This window comes from Diabrotica undecimpunctata, chromosome 2 (genome assembly GCF_040954645.1).
Source record: "Diabrotica undecimpunctata isolate CICGRU chromosome 2, icDiaUnde3, whole genome shotgun sequence".
Lineage (NCBI taxonomy): Eukaryota > Metazoa > Arthropoda > Insecta > Coleoptera > Chrysomelidae > Diabrotica > Diabrotica undecimpunctata.
In genome coordinates, this window is record NC_092804.1 from 55,718,971 (window position 1) to 55,743,482 (window position 24,512).

At 33.2% G+C, this 24,512-nt stretch overlaps 1 protein-coding gene across 1 annotated transcript; it reads right to left on the bottom strand.

The window, feature by feature from the left end:
- Window positions 1-334: 334 nt before the first annotated feature.
- On the bottom strand, window positions 335-24,143 carry LOC140434563 (uncharacterized). Its single transcript, XM_072522912.1, has 3 exons — window positions 23,921-24,143; window positions 23,737-23,867; window positions 335-12,221 (listed from the first exon to the last, which is right to left on the bottom strand). Exons 1-3 carry the CDS (start codon window positions 24,062-24,064, stop codon window positions 10,901-10,903), a joined length of 1,596 nt encoding a protein of 531 aa, XP_072379013.1. The 5' UTR covers window positions 24,065-24,143; the 3' UTR covers window positions 335-10,900.
- Window positions 24,144-24,512: the final 369 nt, after the last annotated feature.

Sequence of the window (24,512 nt, forward strand, 5' to 3'; positions counted from 1 at the left end):
AGTAGCATCGCAGAAGTCTTGTCGTTTAAGTAATTGTAATGTCCCTGCTACAGAATACTTTTTTCAGCTTCTTGAAAACATTTCTTACCTGTCCTGTGTATTCTTCCTTTAATATCTTCGGTGTACTTTTTATTTTCATTACTTGTTATTCCCAGACATTCATATTTTTGAATTTTTTAAATATGTTTCCTATGTATTGTTAGACTTTCTTGAAGCTGTTGTGCTTTTTTATCATCATAAATTGTCTTTTTTGTGTGTTTAGGGACAATTCACCAATGATACGTGACAATGAATTTTTATTTTTCTATAAACGATGAGTGAATGAAACTATCAATCAATTTAAATAAATTTTTATTACAAAATAAATACCTACATACACGTATAACTCTTAAGACTAGAAATGAATAATAACTACGTTTTTGGTATATTCGAATTATCAGAATTATCAGACAGTTTTTTCTTAACGCAAAAAGCTCAAAACAAATATGGCAACGAAATAAATAAATAAATAATAATAAACAACTAATCTAAGAACGCTGACTCAAAATTTTCAACAAAGCTCAATGAAAAATATTGTATCGAAGGTGTATCAAAACGAGTATAATATTATGTATTTGTACGCAAATGGCTGATCAACTTAGGTGAAAACCATCCTAAATAATTTGTTCCATTCCAATAATTTCTGAGTAAAGGAATTTCCAAAGTAAAATGCTTCTAGCTTTAAGGCGTTAGTGTTAATGACAACTGGACTATGATTGGCAAACACTTTTTGGAGACTACAAGTGATTTCAAAAATATATGATACCCATCCGATAGATCTGTGCCTGTCATACAGGGTTCCAGAATTATGGAATGGGTATCACAAATAAATTAATGGAAGAAGCCGCGAATTCCGCGGTCAGGTAAATGAAAATTATCAAGTTCTCGGGAAGAACCGCGTTGAGAAAGTATCGAGTAACTCAGGAGTAGACAGATTGAGACCTCTGCCGTTTGACGGTTTTTGTATTTATACAGACCAAGATACTGGTACGTCACGAGTGAGGGGAGTAGGCAGATGAAGACCGAGACCACGAAATCGAACGGAACCGTATCCCTCTTGATAATGGCTCCAAAGAATGTGCCGCGAAACAATACTCTGCTAAAAACAAAACGGTGTCCGGTGGCCGGCCTGGCAGCGAAGGTGAGACACACATCGGCGACTATTGAGCCAGCAGCCAGCACTAAAAGTTGCTCGCCTGTAATCGCTCATTTAAAACAATGCTTTACTGCAACTGAACACCGGTGGCGAACACCGGTGTACGACACCAGTCGCTTCGTCTGAAAGGGTACTTAGAGAGACCTCCGCTTTAGGCTAAAGTGCCTCTTCAGGGAATGGGTTTTTGTATTGATTTGTATGTCGAAACTTGATTTTCCGTTAACGACGAGGGAAGAGTGATGACAAGGTCAGCGCTATTTCTCGAATGAATTGGTATTTTGTGTTGACTCGGTGATGACCACAACTGTGTTTTCTAATTACTATTGTTCCTTCGGTCATTTATACGTCTTCAGTCAACTCTAGAACTAGTGTATTGCACTAAAATTCTTTTTTCGACCGAGTGCGTTAACGGCAAGGCCTCGTCAGTTTTCGAAAGACAATTCTTCTACCCTTAAGTCAAGCGTGGACGGCGTCTTGCGGGGTTTTCGATCTAGAAAGGTGATTTGGATCTGAGATTGTGTTGTTTGTTATTGTATACGACTTTTAGCGCTGTATGCTGTTCTTAAATATCTTGCAGCACTTCTTGTGATCGGTTTTGTGCGCATGTCAGTTATTCGCTAATTTAGTTTCCACGTTTTTCTGCATAATTGGTTTCCATGCAGTTGGGAAACTTTGGGTATCATCTCTTGTATTTAAATTTTTTGGATGTTTCTCAATTTCTATTGCTTCCCAGATTGCACGTACAGCCGGAAAAATGAAAGATTACCCATGAAGGATCATATCAATCACTTATTTTGTATTTGCTGTCTTTTTCTATAAATAACAAATGTTTGTTATAGAAAAAGACAGCAAATACAAAATAAGTGATTGATATGATCGTTTATGGGTAATCTTTCATTTTTCCGACTGTAGCTTAAGTTTATTTTATGTCCTGTGTTTACGACATGTGCTAGGAATGACGATTTTCTATTTCGACATATATATATATATATATATATATATATATATATATATATATATATATATAGTTTTAAGAACAAGATAGACTTTATGTCATTTCATCGTTCATCAGTGATATGTTTAATAAATATTCAATATTATTATTTTAAATTCACCATATTGATTATAGGATTTTTGAAAAATTACAGAATTTCCTTGAATGAATGTAGAATGTAGATTTTATGTCCGAGCTTATAGTTAATTGGTAGTTACAAACATAAAATTATTGAATTAAAAGCTATTGTAGCTGCCTAGTAGGAATTCTCGCATCCTTCTGAATACCTCTTATACTATATTATATATGGAGTAGGAGCCTGTGAAATAATTCTTTCAGTCTTAACTAGCTGCATCAGATATTGCTTCTTAGTAAATGAACTCTATCATGGTATATTAATACGAAACTAGTGTATAAGTGTTTAACTGAGCATATAAATTGTTAAAATGCTCAAAAATAAAGTATTATTCGACAATATTTACTTGATCTGATACACCGTATTTGTTGACTTTTGAGCCGATTGTACGGTGTAAATAATATTTAAAAGATTATGATTAGTTAAAATAGTTTGCAAATAATTTTTTTAACTAAAGTTCGATTGACGATATCTTCCATATTAAAATCTCGATTATGAATGATACAAGGAATGTTATATAGTCTATTCTTCTGAAATCCGATCTGAGTATCTTCCAGATAATAGTGAACAAGTTTTCTTAATGACCTTAGTCAGTTGAGTGCTTTAAATGTGTATAAAAGAAGAAAGGCTACCAAGAAATATACGGATAGACGCAGTCAAGAGGGATTCCGATAAATGAGACCTGGCTGAAAACAAGACCGAAAAAGGTGGAAAAAGCTAATCAATAATTTACAAGCAAGAGCCTGCGGATGTGTGGCACATCATTAGAGACTTTGATCTCTAATGATGTGCCATTAGAGGTGCAGTCAACATCAGAATGTCTTCTTCTTCGCGTGCCATATCAGAATTATCCGATGTTGGCGATCACCATTGCGAAGGCTTCTCGATCTTCTGCAATATAGAATAATTGTCCTGCATTTGATATGTGTCCATTCACGAATGTTTTCAGAATGTAGCTGGTCTAAAGTAAAAACACTTATTTCTATATTATTTTATCTATTTGTTGTCATTATATGACCGACTACTTAAGTCCTCTGTACTACTCTTATATTTGTTTGTGTTGTCAAAATTGTAATTGTAATTGCCATTTGAGTCACCAACCTTTGTAAGAAGATGTCGTAATAAGAAAGCCTGTTTTCAATAGACTCTGTTAAACAGCCTGAAAAGTAATCGTTCGAAAGACTGTTGGAAAAGGTTAGTTTATTTAATCAAAGTAAATTGATCGTAACAACATATCTCTTCTAGATCCAACAACTGCTAACTAAACCAATCAAAGGATCGTATTGTACTTTGAAAACAATGTACAAACTGTTGTACAGTAGAAAACTTGGTCACTAATATGGTAATACATTTTATAGACATATGAGTATTCATGATGCATGCATTATTAGTTCGATATAAAAAAGACAGTATCTAGTTGGATAAATTACACTTCTCACTTACAGTCTTAATAGATTACAATTTACCAAAGTCAAATTATTGTAATTATCAATATCATTAATATCATTTCAGTTCTTTATACTAGTCCCTTCAATTTAAAAAAAGCAAAAACATTATCTTACAATAAAGATATCACGTCAAGTCAGTTATTTTAATAACTTTACTTTTTGGAGCACTTTCGCGACGCAATGAAGCAATAAATCTACAAATTTTTTGCAGTTGGTTGTATCCAAATGAAACTTGTTGCATTAGATTCGTAAGAAAATTTTGTGAACTGAATTGATGATGTCGAAGTAAAAATTGCATTATTGAACAAGGAAAATGCATTTTCCAAAGTGTATTTCCAAGTGATGAAAAAGGATAAATTTGTAATTCGGAAATAATTGACGCAAACGAGTTCAATATTACTCCTTAGGAATTTTTGGGGTCGCTGAACACGAATATCATAACAGCGATGGTCTCCGAGGCACTTGGTGCCCAGGAAGACCTTCGTCTTCTGGAGTTTTGTGGAAATTCGACACAAAATCAGTGCACACTCGTTACTGGAGTTTTTTTAATTTTTATTTTTCAGTCAAATAAGTTTCACTGAGATCCATCCAACTACAAAAAGTTTTTAGGTTTTGGGATTTTTATTGCTTCATTGTCTCGCCCAAGTCTAACATTTCACTAAAATGTTTTAACAGGCAACACATATAATGAATACTCCACATATTTAAAAATCCTGGAACGGCATATGACGATTATGTTAATTTTTTAAAGTATACTATTAATTATATATAAACATATTAATTTTAAAGTCATTATTCTCTCTCCAAATATTAATTTTGTACTCGTTGTCAGCTGAATTGTATGTTAGTTTAAAATAAAAAATACTTCTTTATAATACCTTGGTCATATCAGCAAATGTTATGGCTTTATCGTATTAAAATTATTTGCAAACTTGATATAAACTATTACAAAGATAATCATCACAAAAAATCTCTCTGTTGTACAGATTTGAGGTTTAGTGGGATTTGACTTACATAAAAATATGCAAATAAAATAATCAATTCTTCGTATGCATTTACCCAAGTGACATAGTTATTAATATATAATATAAAGGAAAGTACAGTTTGAAAGTACACGTAACCTTTAATAAACCCATTCGTCTATGTAAAACTTTATATCTAATGCATACAATCCCTGGTACCGAGTCAACTGAGAATGGCTAAATAATATTACATATAATACGATGATGAAAATCGCTAAATGGTATGGTATATGCTATCAACATTTGTTCTTATAACCTGACCTCAACTTCAATATATGGTCATTAGAACTAACGGTTATACAGATGGATAATTTTGATGGAAATATAGTTACAAATATACATACCTTAAAATGATTTTATCTTGAAAATTCAAAATGGTAAATATTTAGAAAGAAGTATATATTTGTATTAATAATAGTATACTAAAATCTGCAGAGCAGGTAATAGGAGAACAAGAGAACCATCGAAACACAAGGTGGTTTGATGCTGAATGTAGATTTATTAGAAGGGAAAAGCACGATGCGAGGATCAAATATTTACAACTAGGAATAAGAAGTAACAATTAAAAAAACAATACAGAAAATTTAGAGTTGATATACAACTAATAAAAGAGTTTATTTAAACCTAGGAAAAGTTTTTATAAGGATAAAAAAAGAAAACTGACTGATGAAAGCATTTTAAGCAGGTGGAAACAATAATTCCTTGAGGTAATAAATTACCAGAATGAAGAAGAGACGGAAAATACATCAGAAAATGTAGTCCTATCAGCTGAGAGAGAAATTCATGGTCCTTCCAAAGATGAAATTATAATAAGTTCTTTAAAAAATAATAGGGCACCTGGTAGTGATACAATAATAGCTGCAATATTAAAAAATCGAGGACCAGCACTATGGAAACAAATACATGGTTTAATCACCCAAATATGAAGCCGAAATATTCATTGAAGAATAGAAATGTGGCCTTATACACCTCATTAACAAGAAGGCGGATAAACAAGAATGCTCTAACTATAGAGGATTTATGTTATTAAACAAATCATACAAAATATTTTCTTTTCTCCTGTATAACAAACTGACTCTATTTGCGGAAGAGCCAAAGCTGAAGCAAGTGTGAGAAAAGAGCCACGAATATAAAATAGACATAAACAGCCTATTTATTATTTCAAATAAGCCTCTGACTCAAAACAGGAAAAAACTATATGAAAACCTGGCGCTTATGAGTATACAAAAAAACTAATCGGATTGGTACAGCTTATTCTTACTGATACCAAAGCAGCTTTAGTAATACAAAATATGATGGCTGACAACTTTGAGATCAAACACGGTGTAAGACAAGGAGACGCCCTCTCAACGCTCTTGTTACATACAGCAATATCCAAAGCTGACATGATACTTAGTCGTAATTAAAGACAGCATTAAAGGAGACTTTTGAAGATCTTTCTTATAACAACTTTCTTTTTTACAACTTCATTTTCCTCTTGTTTGTTTAATGTTTTTTCTTTTTGTAAACAAATTTAAAAAATAAAATAAATGTAAACTTAATGTACCTATATCAATATGAGACATTATTCACAAAAAAAGTACGCTATTGGTATAAGCATATGAGAAAAATATATCAAACGGTGCAGTATGTTTTCCTGCTATAGCTATAGCTTCCATTTTTATGTAAGGCAAATACCCAATTAAAAGTACGTTTTGTCTTTATATTTATAAAAGAATACAATCTAAAGAGATCAAGCTGTAAACTTCAAAAAAAAAAAACTAATACCAGTTGGTTACTGCATGAAAATTATTACTTTACAAAAAAGATCAATCGTCTTATAACTGATGAGATTTTCGCTTCTATTTGTATAGTCAGTCATCTGATACTATGACAGGAAAAAAAAGTGTACAACTCTCAAATAGAATTATGATTTGTAGGATTTTGAAAAACTACAATAACAGAATTTCATAAAAATAACATTTATTCCGATTAATATTACTAGAAGATTGAACAAAATGTGTTGAAGATGTTTCTAGAGAAGCCTGCCTCAATAGAAATCCTATTTATCAAGTTTATTTTTTAAGTTATCCCGCACAGTTTACTATATTATTTGTAAGATCAATTCAAAAATTTGAAAAATAATAAAAGAATATTGACAGATTTTCCCGAACAACTTGGAAACAGAATGTATTCGGAGTAAAGTATGGAAAATGTTCAAACATAAAAAGAATCATGTCAACGAATTTTTCCAAAAAAAATCTATCAAATAAAACAAATCGCTATTTGTTGCTCGCTAATGTCTAGAAATAGATTGATGTGAATAGTACTTGAAGACCAACCCACTAGCCGTCCTCCATTAGAAAGATCTCGCAAAAGGTGTAGAGATAGCTGGCAATCTACATCATAGGAAAGCATGCTTCGAAGCTTCAACCAATGATGGATATGTATAAATGAAGAAGAGAGATATATGATTTTTAATTATTTGGGAAGCAAATTTATTACTTCCTGCAAGTGAATCACAAAAAAAATTATGAATAAGCATCATCATCATCATTCTGGCTTTACAATCCTGCGTGGGTCCTAGCCTCCTCAAGAATTTCTCTCCAGTCGTCCCTATCCATCGCCTTCCTTCGCCAAGCACGTATTCCCATATTTCTCATGGTTTCATCGATGTTATCAAGGAACCTTGTTCTGGGTCTTCCTCTTCTTTTCTGACCAATGGGTCTATCAAGGAACGTTTTTCAAGCTGGGTCATTTTGTTCCATCCGCATTACATGTCCTATCGACCTCAGACGTCCTATATTAATATGTTTTACGATATCAGGTTCCTGGTATATTTTATAAAATTTGAAGTCTTCTCCACAATCCATTGTCATTCACTGCTCCATAGATTCGCCTAGTACTTTTCTTTCGAATCACCCTAACATGTTTTCATTATTTTTGTTAGAATCCAGGTCTCTGAACCATATGTTAGGACTGGGCGTATTATTGTTTTGTATAGTTTTGTTTTTGTATTTCTCGATATAATTGTGGATTTAAAGAGAAGATTGAGCCCAAAATAGCATCTGTTGTCCGTCAAATTCTGCGGTTTATCTCTGCGGTAGTATTATTTTCAGTGTTAAGAAGCGCTCCCTGGTATACAAATTCGTTCACTCCTTCGATGACGTCGTTTTCTATAACGAGTGGTCGTCGGATTTGTGGTTGTGTGCTTATTTTCATATACTTCGTTTTGTTGATGTTTATTATTAAACCCATTTTTGTAGCTGATTCTTTTAATGCTACATACGCCTCTCGTACGGCGTTTTCCGTTCTCCCAACAATATTGATATCATCAGCATAGGCCAGGATTTGCACTGATTTATTATATATTAAACCAGTGGTTGTGATTTGTAACATACGTATTACTTTTTCCAGGGCCAGATTGAACAGTATACAGGAGAGGGTCTCCCTGGCGCAGCCCGTTATTTGTTTTAAAAGGTTCAGAAAGTTCCCCCTAAATTCGTACTATACATTCAACTTTTTTAAGAGTTAGTTTTGTTAAAGTTACCAACTGATTTGTTAAATTTACCAACTGATTTGGTATTCCTAGCTCTTTCATTGCTTTGAACGTTTCTCTTCTATTCACAGAGTCGTAGGCTGCTTTATAGTCTATAAATATGTGATGAGTATCAATGCCATATTCCAGTGTTTTTTCCAAAATTTGTTTCAGGGTTGCAATCTGATGAATTGTAGATTTACCACCTCTGAAACCAGCCTGGTATTTTCCTACTATCCGTTCTGCATATGATGCCATACGGTGACATAGTAGTGTGGAAAATATTTTATACGCTGCATTTAGAAGCGTAATTCCTCTGTGGTTAGAGCATTCAAAGATATCTCCTTTTTTGTGTATGGTACAAAGTATTCCAATCATTGGGGAGGGATTTCTGTGTCCATATTTCTTTTATAAGCTGCTGTAATGCCATAATGATAATAAAGCTGGAAATCTACATCGTAGGAAAGCACGCTCCGCAGCTTCAACCATTGATGGACAAGTATAAATGAATGAAAAGAGAGATATATGATTTTGAGTTATTTGGGAAGCAAATTTATTACTTCTTGCAAGTGAATCACAAAAAAAATTATGAATAAGCCGTAACGAATTATTCACTTAAGCAGAGCTTAATAAATCTCAAATTTTTATATTGTGTGAAATATACACGGGTCTCTTATTTATCGGAAACAAGGAATTTTAAATAATTCTCTTGTTAGAAATAATTGTTAACATATTTACTACAAACAATTAATTCTTACAAGAGAATTCGCCATATTATGTCAGCAGAAGAAAAAGATTAAGAAAAATATTATAAAAGAACAGTAAAACGGGATAAGGAAGGAAGATTTGATATATATTATGGAAAGCCATAAAAGAATATCAGTTCTCAACAGTAACATATGGTACGACGCCAGCGCCGTACCTTCCAATAAGGATAATACAGGTATTATGTAAAAAGGAGAAATTACTACATCCACTAGCCGCAGAAATGGTTAAACAAAAAGTGTATGTAGACCGAATATCATCAAGCTCAACGGGAATTAACAGAAATATTCAAGAAAAATAGTTTCTTATTAAGAAAATGGCTTAGAATCAGTGAAGTTTCAATGAAAAACATACCGGAGGAACTAAAAAACGTCGATCTCAAAGCGTTAGACAAGGAAGACACACATAAAACGCTAGGAACCATGGCAGGGTCGCCATGAGATGTTGGAATCTCGCTTCTTTGGACATTCGGACCAGCGTGAGGGTAGAAATACCTTTTTACAGTTCCCTCCAAAGACAAACTTAACACATTTTTAATTTTACACACACACACACACACATATATATATATATATATATATATATATATATATATATATATATATATATCGCTTCTCCGGAGCAACATCGGCGCAAGTACAGATTACTAAAACGCTGGAAAATTAACTTTTAAAAATATTTTTACACGAATGTAAACAAGTGAAAGTTTAAATGAATTATATTTATTTCTTCACTGAAATACAAATCTATTATATTAACTGTTTTTACACACACTATTTCACACAAATTTTTAATGTCATTTGAGTTAACAATGACATAAATACTGGTTAAGTGACTATAAAAACTACTATTCAAAAACCATAACGACGTAAATGTGTACTTACGGCTTTAATCATCTAGCAAGTCGCCAGAGATATCAACTTTTCTAGGCGAACAATGACACAACTGTCCGTTACGCCGAAGTTCCTCTGAGATTACACCAAAACTTTATTTTATTTGGTCACAATCTACACTTATGTCGTTATAGAAATACAAACGAAGTGTTCCGTTCGACAGTCTATGAACAACTGACATTTGCGGCGATTTCGTTCCAACAATATGGCCGAAAGTACATAATTTTGAAAACGATGCAGCTGCTTCCCAGCGGCCAATAAATGTACTACCTTTATGGTATTGTTCCATCCGATAAAATGGGACGTTCTGACTTTTTGGACACATTTAACTCAAAACTACAAAAAATTGCACTTACGACATTGTTGCTCCGGAGAAGCGATATATAGATTATTGAATGTTAAATATTAATGTTATAAGGCATTGAATGTATTGTTTTGCAGCCGTTTGATTATGTAAGTTGTGTGTTTTTGTAGCAAGTCGATAAGCAAACAACTTACACGAAATATTAGTTCTAACAAGAGAATTATTTAAAATTCCTTGTTCCCGATAAGGGAGAGGCGCGTGCATACTTCAAAATTGGACTTAGTATAGAATTCGTTTCACATCGATGGTAAGAAGCAGCGATATCAGTTGTACATTGAAATATTTGTCTAGATCTAGTTTCCGCGAAGCTATCAGTAAAATGAAGGTATAATAAGTATTACTTAATGTCTTTTCGTAATCTCTGTTATCGGTTACCATCATCAATTTAAAATAAATAATATTGATAGTACCATACGCCCATATAACTGGACTAAAAAGTTTGATTTATCACTCAATAAATATAATATAAGAATAAATTATACGTCATAATACAGAAAAAGTAAAATAATAAAAATCATGACAGTAGCCCCTTGTATTTTTGCTTACGCTCTACTTGTAAACTCATACTACGTTTTTAAAAGCCCCCAAACTGTAGATACGAAGTATTTGTCATGTGTCAGCTTATGAGCATTGAAATAGTGCTTCATTACGAATTGTTTTTGACATACTTCACATGTATAACTAGCCTGTTTATCGTGAGTTTTCTTATGCTTTAATAGATTATCGTTTCTAGAAAAACTCTTATCACAAATAGTACAAACAAAATTTTTCTGACCAGAATGCAAAGAACTATGTCTGAGTAAATGTTCCTTTCTCATAAAGGCCTTGTTGCAATGTTCGCATATATAAGGTCTAAACCCTGTGTGCAATTTGACATGTTGATATAGGTGTTCCTTTCTTTTAAATGCCCTCTGACATATTTCACAGACATGAGTTTTTACAGGAACTGTCGAACTATTCAATTGTGAAGTATTTACTGTTTCACTAATATGATCATTTTGGTCCATATCTGTCTTACTGTTTTCAACTTCGGGCGATACATGTGTTGAAATGACGTTCGTATAAGGAGGTGGGTTCATTTCTTGCAAATTTTGATTGATTAAATTTAAAGAAGGGTTATCTAGGGCAGAGGAAGTATTCGATATTACATTCGTGGAACTAGTGGTTATTAAACTTAGATTAGGTTGAGAGTATACTACATTAGTGGAATTAAAATTGTTAAAAGATTGACTATATTCTGAAATAGGAAAGATAACAGTCTCGTTTGGAGGTTTTTCTTCTATTTTATTGGGATATGAATACTTATCATGATTATGCGTGCTTTTTATGTGAGGCAACTTATCAAATTTGGAAGCTTCTGTATCAAACTCAGAGTTATCAGACTCAGTTAAATCTATTTGAACAACAGTGTTTTGAACACTATTAGTGTCTTTACGTTTTATTTGCTTACTTTTTATTTTCATGGAATTTTCTTGATTTAAAATTGCTTCAAATTCGCCCAAATGTGATATATTCAAAACTTCGCCATGGGAATTCACTACTACATTACTGAGAATTTCTGTCTTTGGTAGATTAGCTTTGATACTAGTTGCATTTAGAAGATTGAGGTTATAAGCGAATTGGTTCTGGGTTGTTTTCTGGGTTTCTATACACTTTTGTGCCTTATTAACTATATTTGGATTCGAAACAATAGCTGGAAGTTGTAATGTATAAAAAGGTACTTGTTCTATATTTTGCTGAGTCTTATTAACAGCGATACTTTGGGGTGCAGCCTGAATATGTGTAGTTGGTACAGGTGGAATGGGCGCAAGGACTGATTGTATAACTGGCGATGATTTTATGTCTTTAATGTACACTTTACCTGACTTCTTAAAATCGTCCGTATACCTAAAATTAAAAAATAATTAAGTTTCACATAATTTTATGTTATAAAATTTCAAATTGTGTTGTTATGTGTAATTGTATTGTTAAAGTTTTGTGAAATATGAGTGCGTTAGTATGTTTTTCTTATGTTTCTTTATGTTGATACTCGAAGATGAAAAATTATTAGAAGAATTGAAAAAATATGTCAAAAACCTTCTAAATATAGTACCAACAATATCGCACAAAGAAGAAATTTACATGACAGCGGACATGCCAGTAAAGAAACCCTCTATTGAAGAAACACAGGAGATCTTAAACAAATTTAAAATCCTCAATATGCCAGGAAGTGATGAAATAGCAGCGGAATTCCAAAAATATAAGGGAGAAGCACAACATTTCCAAATACACCAGCGAATAAGGCTAATATGACAAGAACTAAAAATTCCAACACTGACGATTAGGGCAGTGCATACGATGCAGGGAAGCGATTAGGGCAAGTAAAAAAGCTTTTAATAGATATAAAAAACATAAAAATCTAGAGAATAAGATTGCATAAATAAAAGACTTAAGTCTAAAACTCAACTATTAATTAAACAAGCAAAAAAATCCAGTTGGATGAAATATGTTTCTAATATAAACAGCTCCACGTCAATAAGTGAAGTTTGGAAAAACATTCGCAAAATTTCCGGTTTTCAACAGCCACCCACAGTATCGAGCCTAAAAGTAAATAACCAAATAATTACATCACCAAAAGAAATTGCCAACATATTGGCACAAAATTATACAAAAATATCTTAGAATGAAAACTATGACCCTGTTTTTCTTGAAAACAAAATACAATCCGAAAATTATAGCACACTTTCATATGAAATTAACAATAATCGGATGCGCAAGCTCCCTGTACGTGAAATCAAATCTTAACTGTCTTTTCCTTTTTATTCCGATATACTCTGTACGAGTACTAGAAACCAATTCGCTAAGAATTTTGCTCTTTTTATTCCGATATACTCTGTACGACTACTAGAAACCAATTCGCTAAGAATTTTACTTAGTTGAGGAGATATGTTGTGGAATGCAATTTTTAGATTCCCCATGTCTCTCTTAATATCTTTATCAACGTCTGTTTTGCCTTGCAATTCTTAGAAGGCACAGATTAAAGCGGAATTCTTGAATTTGGTTTCGAAAATTAGTCTACGATTTTATTATCAGATGTCGCTACATTGCGTCTATACTAAGCCATGTTAGAGTTGCTTCCTAAGACAGAAAAGATTTATTTCACGTTCAGAGCGTTTGCGAAAGCCGTTCTGATGAGGCCTATTGGGCCGAAATACGTATAAACGGATGCGCAAGCTCCCTGTACGTGAAATCAAATCTTAACTGTCTTTTCCTTTTTATTCCGATATACTCTGTACGAGTACTAGAAACCAATTCGCTAAGAATTTTGCTTAGTTGAGATATGTTGTGGAATGCAATTTTTAGATTCCCCATGTCTCTCTTAACATCTTTATCAACGTCTGTTTTGCCTTGCAATTCTTAGAAGGCACAGATTAAAGCGGAATTCTTGAATTTGGTTTCGAAAATTAGTCTACGATTTTATTATCAGATGTCGCTACATTGCGTCTATACGAAGCCATGTTAGAGTTGCTTCCTAAGACAGAAAAGATTTATTTCACGTTCAGAGCGTTTGCGAAAGCCGTTCTGATGAGGCCTGTTGGGCCGAAATAGGTATAAACGGATGCGCAAGCTCCCTGTAAGTGAAATCAAATCTTAACTGTCTTTTCCTTTTTAACAATAATCCTCTAAATCTTCCTCTAACGCTTCATGAATTGAATGATTCACTTAGAGATTTGAAGGATACTAGTCCTGGACCAGATGATATACCATCTATTTTTTTTAAACAACTTCCTAATTCAGCCATAAAAGTTATGATACGGATATTTAATTTCATATGGCATATGTCATATGGCATATGGCAGCAACACCAGTACCCCACAATTTGGACTAAGGCTATTGTTCTCCCATTTCTTAAACCTCAATGTCCCCGTCTAGACCCTGAATCTTACAGACCCATAAGTTTGAAGTGCTCCATGGGAAAATTACTAGAAAAAATTATCAATACAAGGCTCACCTTGACACTTGAAAGTTCAAATCTACTAACGAATGAGCAAAATGGTTTTAGACAAAATCGATCAGGCATAGATAATATACTAGATTTAGAAAGCGATATCCAGGAAGCACTAGCGATGCGACAACACTGTATAGCAATATTTTTCGATATAAAGAAAGCATTCAACACGTGCTGGAGATATAATATTTTAAAAAAGCTGCACTCGTGGAATATCCGGGGAAACTCTCTAGAATTTATTAAGAACTTTTTACGACAAAGAGCATTTCAAGTCAGAGTTCAAAGTTCATATTCCAAAGAACATATTGAGGAAAACGGAACCCCTCAAGGTTCTATAATTAGCCCGACATTATTCCTAATCGCCATAAATGATATAATTAAAAATTTACAAAAACCTTTGAAAGCTCGTCTTTACGCAGACGATTTGGTGGTTTATATCAATGGCAAATACTCTTCACTTATGTCGAAACACTTACAAAATTTTCTAAAACAACTGGAAGAATGGTCCTGCGACACGGGATTTAAATTTTCCGTATCTAAAACAGTGGGAATGGTATTCACTAATAAACACGCTTTCAGTAAACCAATATTAAAGTTTTTTAATTCAGAGCTCATGTTTAAAACAGACATAAACTTCATGGGAATGTGGTTGGACAAAAAACTATCCTGGAAAAAACACATAGATCAACTTGTCGCATCGTGCAATAAAAGATTAAATATATTAAGAACTTTATCTAACAGGGATTGGGGCTCTGATTACGATACACTAATTAGTCTATATATAAAGCATTAATTAGATTTAAAATAGATTTTGGCTCCATTGCGTATATTTCTGAATCCGACACAACACTAAAACCATTAGATAGTATACACAATACCGCATTAAGAATTGCTCTGGGAGCATTTAGCACAACACCGGTAGAAAGTTTATATAGTGAAACTGGAGAACCATCTTTACTACACCGTCGCATTTATTTAACATTAACACATGCAACTTCTATAGCATCTAATCGAAATAGACCTACTTTTGATAATACATTCAATAACAAACATACTCTTCAAAATAGATCTAATTCACACAAACCTTTCTATGAGGGAATTCGATTCTATCTAAGATATTTAACCTAGATTTTTCAGATATATTTCAAATAAATTTGTACCATCCTCCACCTTGGTGTACCAATATCCCCGAAATAAATTATAGTCTTACTGTATTTAATAAGCATTCTACAAATCCGGCTGTTATTAAAAATAACCTCAATTCAATCATAAACAAACATGGAGAAAATTGCTGCAGGATATTTACAGATGCATCCAAATGCAACACAGGAGTTGGTGCTGCATATGTAACGTCTAACAATCAATTTCCATTCAGACTGCCCAAATATTTCAGCATCTTCTCCGCTGAACTTTATGCAATACTCAAAGCTCTTGAACATACCACCAATAATAAAATACCAAAATGCTTGATTCTAAGTGATTCCTTTGGTGTTTTACAAACCTTAAATCATATGTATCCTAAAAGCCCCCTAGAAAAAATGGTAAAATCTGAACTAAAGCAAGCTGAAGAAAATTCCAGACGCATTACCTTCATATGGATCCCATCTCATATTGGTATTGATGGAAACTAAGCTGCACACCAGTGCGCGAGTAAAGTGTCGGAAAGTGTCGAAACAGATGTAACGGAGTGTCGAAATCGAAAACTGCAAACCATCATTACTCGTCTGCGTTTAGGCCATACAAGATATATGCATTCGTACCTTTTTACCAGAGATAATCCCCCTAAATGTGACATTTGTGACGAAACAGTGTTAAACATTTTTTAATTGACTGTCCACTTTTTGTAAATGAATGCAACAGGTTCAATATTCCAAACAATATCAATAAACTCTTAGGTATAGACTTAAATTATTCTGATTTGGAAAAATATTTAAAATGTATAGGATTATATTATAAAATTTAAACTATTAGAATTATACACCTACACTGTATTTCCGCTAATCACCTCATGGTGGATGCGGTAAACTTTTTCAATAAAAAAAAAATTCCGAAGTGATTTTGGAAGAGACGAGATGGAAGAACATCATAGTGACTGTTCCGTCCCTCCACATATATTTTTTCTTATTATTTCTTTAAGAATTTTATTAATAATTTCTTTTCATATTTAGTTTTAATTAACATGTGTGTGTCTTTAAGTAACCGATGTCGTGTAGAAGCCGCATTAATATTTTTAAGGGATACTAAGAGACCATTCGGCTTGCACAGCCACACTCAGTCTTTGTACAGCCAACGCCAGATAAACACTTCAGTTTTGTGATATAATCCATGCAAGTGTAAGAACGAGATTCCACAGTTCAACCCAGCGCGCTGGACAAGAAAAGGGAATTCATCATCAAAACGTAGCGTACACTATAATTTATATACACACACAATATTCAAATTAATTGATAAATTCGAATTTAACTTATTTCTTCATAAAAAATAACACCAGTAACTTTTAAATAAACATTAGATAGATGTTAACTCTTATAGTTAATTTTAACTTCATGGTCCTTCGAACCGGATTTGAAATTAGTTAAAGTAATTTTAGTCAATTAAAACAATCAAAATATAAAATTTTAAAATATTTGGGCATTCTTCATTACGAAGTCGTCTAAAACCACTCAAAGTCGCATATCCGTTTCAATACATGCCAAATAATCGATTTTCCCCTTTTTATCTCAAGTGGGTAGACCTGTTTTTAAATAGTATCAGGTTGCAAGCGTCTAACAGTGGTCATCTATAAAAAAGGGGGCAAAACGAAATTTGTTATTAATTAACAGCGCTTGCAAAATCCTCTCAAATATCGTTCTTAGCAGATTATCCCCTTGTGCTGAAAATATTTTGGGAGAATACCAGGCTGTTTTTAGAGCAAACAGCTTTGTAGACTTCTGGCAAACATATGATAGCGTGGGAAAATCTCAAGTATTAAATGCAAGAAATATCCAAGAAATTCATTCAGATAACCAAAGTTTGTATGGAGGGTGGTGTATCTAAAGCACGGGTGAACAATAACTTATTCATCAGTTTTGAAATAAACAACGGACTGAAGAAAGGTGATGCTCTAGCACCGCTACCTTTTAATCCCGTATTAGCTTTACTCTCAACTCCTCACTGAGAGAAAACGGGTCACATCCCTTTATTCTTCCAAAATCTAGTGACCTTTTTTTTATCCCTCCTTGATAAAGGGCAGCAGCGATCATCAGTAGAAGCTCAAAGCGCAGAGAAAATGATCCTGGATCGGCCTGCAATTGGACTACCACAAGCATGACTGGAGCAGTTTAAATGGTCGTGGTAATGCGATGGGGAAGGCAACGGGAAACCACCCCATTACTATTCCCTAGTTCATTCATAATGGCACTGACATATGATAAGAAAAGGTATACTGATCATGGTCCTCGGACACCAAGATCCCACAGGAGAAGACAAGCATACAGAGCTTCCTAGGCCATTATCCAGCGAAATCCCTGTGGCAATAGAAAAGAAATAAGAATAAAATCAGGTATGAGAATGGGCACATGGAACGTGAGAAGTCTCTACCGGTCCAGTAAGACACAAAACACCATACGTGAAATGATAAGGCTCAATATACCAGTTCTTGGGATAAGCTAGATGCGCTGGCCGGGAACTGGTAAATGTAGCATAGACGACCACGACGTATTCTACTCCAGAGAAGAAGGCAATAACCACCGGAATGGCGTGACATTCATTGTACATAAAGAAGTCTCTAGTTATATTAAATATGTAAGTTACATTTCAGACAGAGTCATCATGATGCAATTAAACTCAAAGCCAGTATGCGTTTATTTTCACAGCGAGCAGTAGTGAAGATGATATAGAGAAATTTTATAATAATATAAAGATGGTAATAAGTCATCTGAAAAATAAAGACATTATTATAATAATGATGGATTTCAATGCCAAAGTAGGAAAATATACACAAGAAAACATTGTAGGTAGGACAATGTAATGATAGAGGAGATCGTTTTGTAGAATTCTGTATAGAAATCAATTTATGTGAGACAAATACATTCTTTAAACTACCCAAGCATTGTTTATATACTTGGAAGTCACCAGCAGATCCTAAAGAGAAGATCTTAAGAAATCTGAACGATTATATAACAATAATTACTGAAAGATACCAAAATTTAATCAAGATAACTAAAACACTACCTGGAACAGATGTTCCCTCAGATCATAACTTATTAATCAGCGACATCAAACTCAAACTAAAAACCTACTTTTACTAAAAAAGTAAAACGCCAAAAACCGACTAACCGAATAAACACTGACTGTATTCGAGATAATAGCCAAGCAATCAATCATACACGAGATAGAAAAGAAGTTCGACAAATCGGAAGAAACACATAACATCGAAGACCACTGGAATCAGATCATAGCTATCATGCAAGAAACAACCAAAAAGTATAAAACTATTAATAAACGGAAATAACAATGAATGATTGATGAAATATTGAGACTAATCGAAAACAGAAGAGAACAGAAAAATAAAAACACTGAATAATACAACAAAATCGATAAAGAAATCAGAGCGAAAATTTGAGATGCAAAAGAAAAATGGTACAACAGCAAATGTATTGAAATAAAAGAACTGCAGAAAAAGAATGACACATTTAATATGTACAAAAAGGTGCAAGAAAGAACTGAACCAGTCAACTTCAAGTAGTTTAATTAAACAAGAACTGTTTGATGACGAAAGAACAGAAATACAAATCTAAAATATATTGACTGGTCCAGACATAACCTTCGATGAAATGGAAAGAGTTATACAACTATCAAAGAATAGGAAAGTAGCCGGTCCAGATGAAATTCCCAGCGAAATAATCAAACTACTCGAGGATAAAAGCAAACTCTTTTAAACATATTCAATAAAATATATGAAACAGGGCATATACCAACAGACTGACTAGTGTCAACATTTGTAATGATATCGAAAAAAATAGACGCTAAACAATGTAGCGATCATCGCACTATCAGTCTAATGTGCCATGTACTGAAAATGTTTTTAAGAATACTGCACTCTAGAATTTACAACAAAATAGAAGTACAACTAAACGAAACACAGTTTGGTTTCAGAAACAATCTTGGAACCAGAATAGCATTATTCAGTTTGCAGTTCCTGATTCAAAGATATGTGTTTTATCGACTTCAAAAAGGCATTTGACCGGGTCACCCACGACAAACTGACAGGTATCTTGAAGTAGGTGGGAATTGATGACCAAGACCTCTGTATTATCAAACATTTGTATTGGCATCAAAGTGCGAACATTCGAATTGTTCAGAATACGATGGAAGCAATGGAAATACGACGTGGAGTGAGGCAGGGGTGTATTTTATCGCCTTTATTTTTTAATATCTACTCCAAATTTATTTTCAAAGAAGCCTTAGATGAAGATGCAGGCATTAAAATCGACGGGATTAATGTCAACAATCTCAGATACACGGTGCTGATTGCATCCAATGAAAAAGAGTTGCAACTACTTATAAACATAAACAGAATGGCCGAAACATGTGTTGAATATGATGAGGATAAATGAAAAAAAAATGATTCTTCAAAAAATTCATCTTTCACACTGTGCAAGTGGTACAGTGACTTTGTATTACTTTGTATCACATTTAACATCTATGAGTGGTTCAAAAGCCAACAAACTCCATTAACTTGAAGTTTAGAATGCTGATTATTGATAAAAAGTCAGACTCAACCTAGTGGTGGACCTGACACTCTAGAACATTTCCTGGTCTAATTAATTTAGTTAAACAGTTTTTATCACGTCCAGCAACTAGTGTTTATTCAGAGAGAATATTTTCAGAAATTGGTAACATATATGTTGGCAATAGGTATAGGTTACCTTCTGAAAATGCAGAAAAGCTCCTATTTATTCACCAAAATATAAATATAATAAATTATGAATATTCAGTTTTGGTATACATATGGTATAAATTTTTTGTATATACCTTGGCTTATAAAACATAAAACATTGATCATAAATGAATAGTTGGACAGGAAGTTTTATATAGAATAATTGCAGAGAATTGGTATATTTTAAAGCAGTTGGTTGGCCTTGAAGACCTTTCCACTGTAACTTCTATGTACTGTAACAGATCTAGGCCACTAAGAAAGCCTGTTCTGTTTAGAAGAGATATTTGTTACCTTGTCATGCTTTAAAACGAGCTATTCCAGGTACTTATGGCGTTTGTGAACAACTGTCCTACAGAACAGACAATGTTCAGCCATTTCCTTGCATTTTCTCTCTCTCTTCCCCTCCATTATTTATACAGAGATGATATCTGAGTCAGCAATGTCCAGTGAGAACACCCTTTTTAAGTCACTTAAAATTTCTACTTCATTTATTGATGTGCCTGTTCACAAACATGAAATCAGTAATATGGGAAGGTAAATCTGATTGGTTGAAATATAATGTAGTTGTGAGGTAGGGGTGCCTGTTAAGTCCTTTACTTTTTGTACTGTTACTGAATAACCACTATAATTTATTAGGTGGTTGCTTAAAAATAAATTCTATGACTATAATGATTGTTGTTATATGTAGATGACTTAGTTTTACTAGCAATTACTCAAAAAAGTTGGGCTATTTTGTTGTAATTATTGCATAGCTAGAAATTATATCTACAATGTCAAGTTCCAGTACCATTTATTGGGCCTAATAGTTTTATCTCAAATAGTAATACATATTCTGTTTTTATCTGTATCAGAAAGCATCTATGTCTCACATCCATACATTAGACCAGGGAATATAAGGTGTTGATAATGATAAGTCCATGATAACATCTGTTTACAAGTGTTATTCTTTGGTTTATCTCTTCTGATATTATGTTGAGAACTGTTGCACCACTTCAAAAGTGTGTAGTTACCAATGTTAAAGTGTTGTCCCATGTGTCTGATTCTGTAGTCTCTCCCTGGTGCCAAGAGCTTTGTTTTGCTTTAGATGACCATTAGACAATAATCAGGAAACATCTCCTTGGTGTTAGGGCCAAAATGTTAAAAAAGGGACAAGCCAGCACTTTCGTATTTTAATTCTCTGTTGGTCTTGTATTCTTCACAATATGTTTTAATTTTTATTATCATTGATATTGTCATCTTTATCCATTCTTTGTGTAATCCATCTGTAATTGTCACATTCAAGCTGATTAGATTTTTTTAGAATTGACACAGGGAACCAATATTTCATTTTTCATGAATTTGCTCTTCTTATTCAACTCTTGGAATATTTTTTTTGGATTTTGTTTGTTAAGTATTCTCATCCCATTCCATACAAAAGTATTCCACACAACAAACCCAAAAATCAGAGAATGAGGCTCCTAGCAGAAGTCAGATTCCACTACAGTTCAATTAACCAATATTTAGCATAGAGGCTCTGTGAGTGAACTGTGCCAAGGAGTACACCAAAAAGGGATTGTAGATATTTTGGGGGCTATGGAGGACCTGTGAGACAACAAACTTATCTGTATTTAAGCCCAAAGATATGCATAGTCCTCACCCATGTCTCTAAGAAGGAAACTGAAGAAGCAATAATTAGCACCGACTTAGAGAAGCCAAATCTAAGAATAAGGATGGAAGACTGCTTATAGAAAAGTTAAAAGGCAGGGAAGACTGGAAAAGCCATTGTATTTCCTAGAAAGTATTGCTGACTTTCCATTTCAAGGTGTGCTACAGAATTGGAAAAGTGTCTTTCACGACCATCAGAGGTCTCACTAATACTAATCAGAGTTCTATAGGCAAATCTCCAGTATAGTACTTAAAATAATTTTAGCAGCACTGGCTATTGACAAGAGAAGGTTTCATGTAGTTTTGATACAAGAGCCCTGGGTTTACAAGAGCAAAATACAATGTCTATTGGGCATTTTTGGAGAGCTTATATATAGCTGATCGGCTGAAATCCAATGGGCCTGTATAATTGTCAGATATCAAAACACTGCTGTCGATGAATAGTTGTTCCAAAGATGTAACAATAGTAAAGATTACATTCAGATAGGGAGGAAGTAAAACCTAGGGTAGTAGAATTAAAGGAAAGCAATTAAAAAGGGAATATTATAAGAAATAAGACAAAGATCTAATACCATAAGAGAATGAAAGAGAAGAGAAAAATATGCTATAGCTTTTAGCCTTATAAATATGACAGAACAGTCAGTATACTCAGTAATGACTAATAGAGAGCTCAGCATAAAGGCAGGTTTACATGTATCTAGTAACTGGCACCAGTCGCACAAGTACAACAATTGTATCATATAAATACTTTTTTTGTACCAGTGCAGCGCTTTCTCAAATAGAGAGCTGGTCTATTTTCCATGCCAGTGGCCCTTATCCCCATCCCTTCTAACCTGAAACCAGAGGTTGCAGACATGTGTAAACACATCTTTCCAGTCACTAGCATACATTTTTACAAAATTAATGACAGTGAGACTAGTGCCAGCTACTGGATACACGTAAACATGCTCCAGCACTGTCCTAAACAAGCACTGTTATGTCAGTGAGACTGGAGCCAGTTACTGGATATGTGTAAATCTGGCTTAATATCTTAATGATTAAGAAATCACCAAAGAAAAAATGACAATTGGACAAAAAAGATACCAAAAAAAAAGAAAAGAAATAATAACAAATACTCTTAGACAAACTCATCAAGCAAATGTACTTAAAGTAGAGACCAGGAAGAAAAACACAAAAGAGAAAAAAATGCAGTATGAAAATGACTACTTAATTTAAATTAAAATCAGGCTATAATTAAAGATTCTATAGTCTTATATAATATTAATAAAATATATTTCACTCTTGACTACAAAGCAATATAAATCTAAAACTAGATTTATAATGACAACATAATAATTAGTTCTTCAACAATGGAGAATCAAAATTAAGATACAAGTTAATACAGATCACATTCACCCAATTTGTCAGTGATATTCAATTACAATTTATCTCAGTAGTAATTCATATCAGTGGTAAAATCTCAAATATATTTACCTTTTCAAGAAATTAGTTAAATATGCAAACTAAAGCTAAGGAAGAAAACGAACTAGCTAAGGAAGATATTCATAATTCCACTTAGGTGGCAATCATTCATGCTTCATAGTGTTGCCTGTTTTGGGGTGTACAACTTTTTGCCACAAAATTAAGCAGCTTTATTCTTGTAGCCTCATGTTTCTACAATAGGAGGCGTTGCAGTAGTGTAAACTAATAAATCATGCTGCCTAAATGGCACTCCAGTGGAATTGCCCCTTTGTAACACTGTAGTTTTGAAAATGCAATGTTTTTTTGAGGGATTGTTTTGTTACAGAAAATGGTTGTAAAAAATTAATCTTTATATGTCATTGAGTATTATTGTATAACGATAGATTTACCTGAAATTTTTAAAATATGTAGATAGCATAGACTCAGAGCGGACACATTCTTGTCTAAATCCAAAGCAGGTTTCAAGAGTTCGCAAACATTTTGAACAAACAACTTTTGGCAAAGAATCATCTTCATTAACCTACAAAGATACAAATTAAATAGAGAGTATTTTATTAAACAAAAAGCACTTGCTGTTAAGGCCAAGCAAGCTTGAATTTTATCTTGAAGTTGGATTTTTCTTCCTTCTTCGTTGAAAATATGTGTCTTTTCTTTTTGTGTATTTGATGCGCATAACCTACACAGTTCATAAAAGCTAACTCGTTTGTAGCCAGACATTAGTGTTAACTAATCACTAATATTTTGAAAAAATATCATTTGATATTATTGATATATTTGTTGTCAATAATTTCTTAAGTTCTGTCAAGTAGATATCATAAGTGTCAACTATCATCTTGTCATGACTCTATGCAGTTTGAATCACAGACACAGAACACCTAGGAAAATATTTCATTAAGATGTGTTCAGATTTTATGTTGTAAATAGTTAATATTCACAGATATATTGCAGTAAATTTTATATAATTCGAGGTGTATTTACATGTAGCTCATAAAATTATACATAATTAAGATGTTATTTATTAAAAGTTAATTATTGTTGTAAAGTTTATAAATTTTTTGGTTAATAAGAACTATTAATTATATATAATTACAAAATAATGGTTTGCAGATAATAGATTTTGTTTTTATTAGTATTTTTTTCGAATATAACCATTACACAGAATAAT

Excerpts from the sequence above, each read along its gene's own strand:
- LOC140434563 (XM_072522912.1), bottom strand. The coding sequence starts at position 24,064 with ATGTCTGGCTACAAACGAGTTAGCTTTTATGAACTGTGTAGGTTATGC. Across the intron at positions 23,868-23,920 it reads AAGCTTGCTTGGCCTTAACA|GTTAATGAAGATGATTCTTT; the intron begins GCAAGTGCTTTT and ends GTATCTTTGTAG. Across the intron at positions 12,222-23,736 it reads ACATATTTTAAAAATTTCAG|GTATACGGACGATTTTAAGA; the intron begins GTAAATCTATCG and ends TTTTAATTTTAG.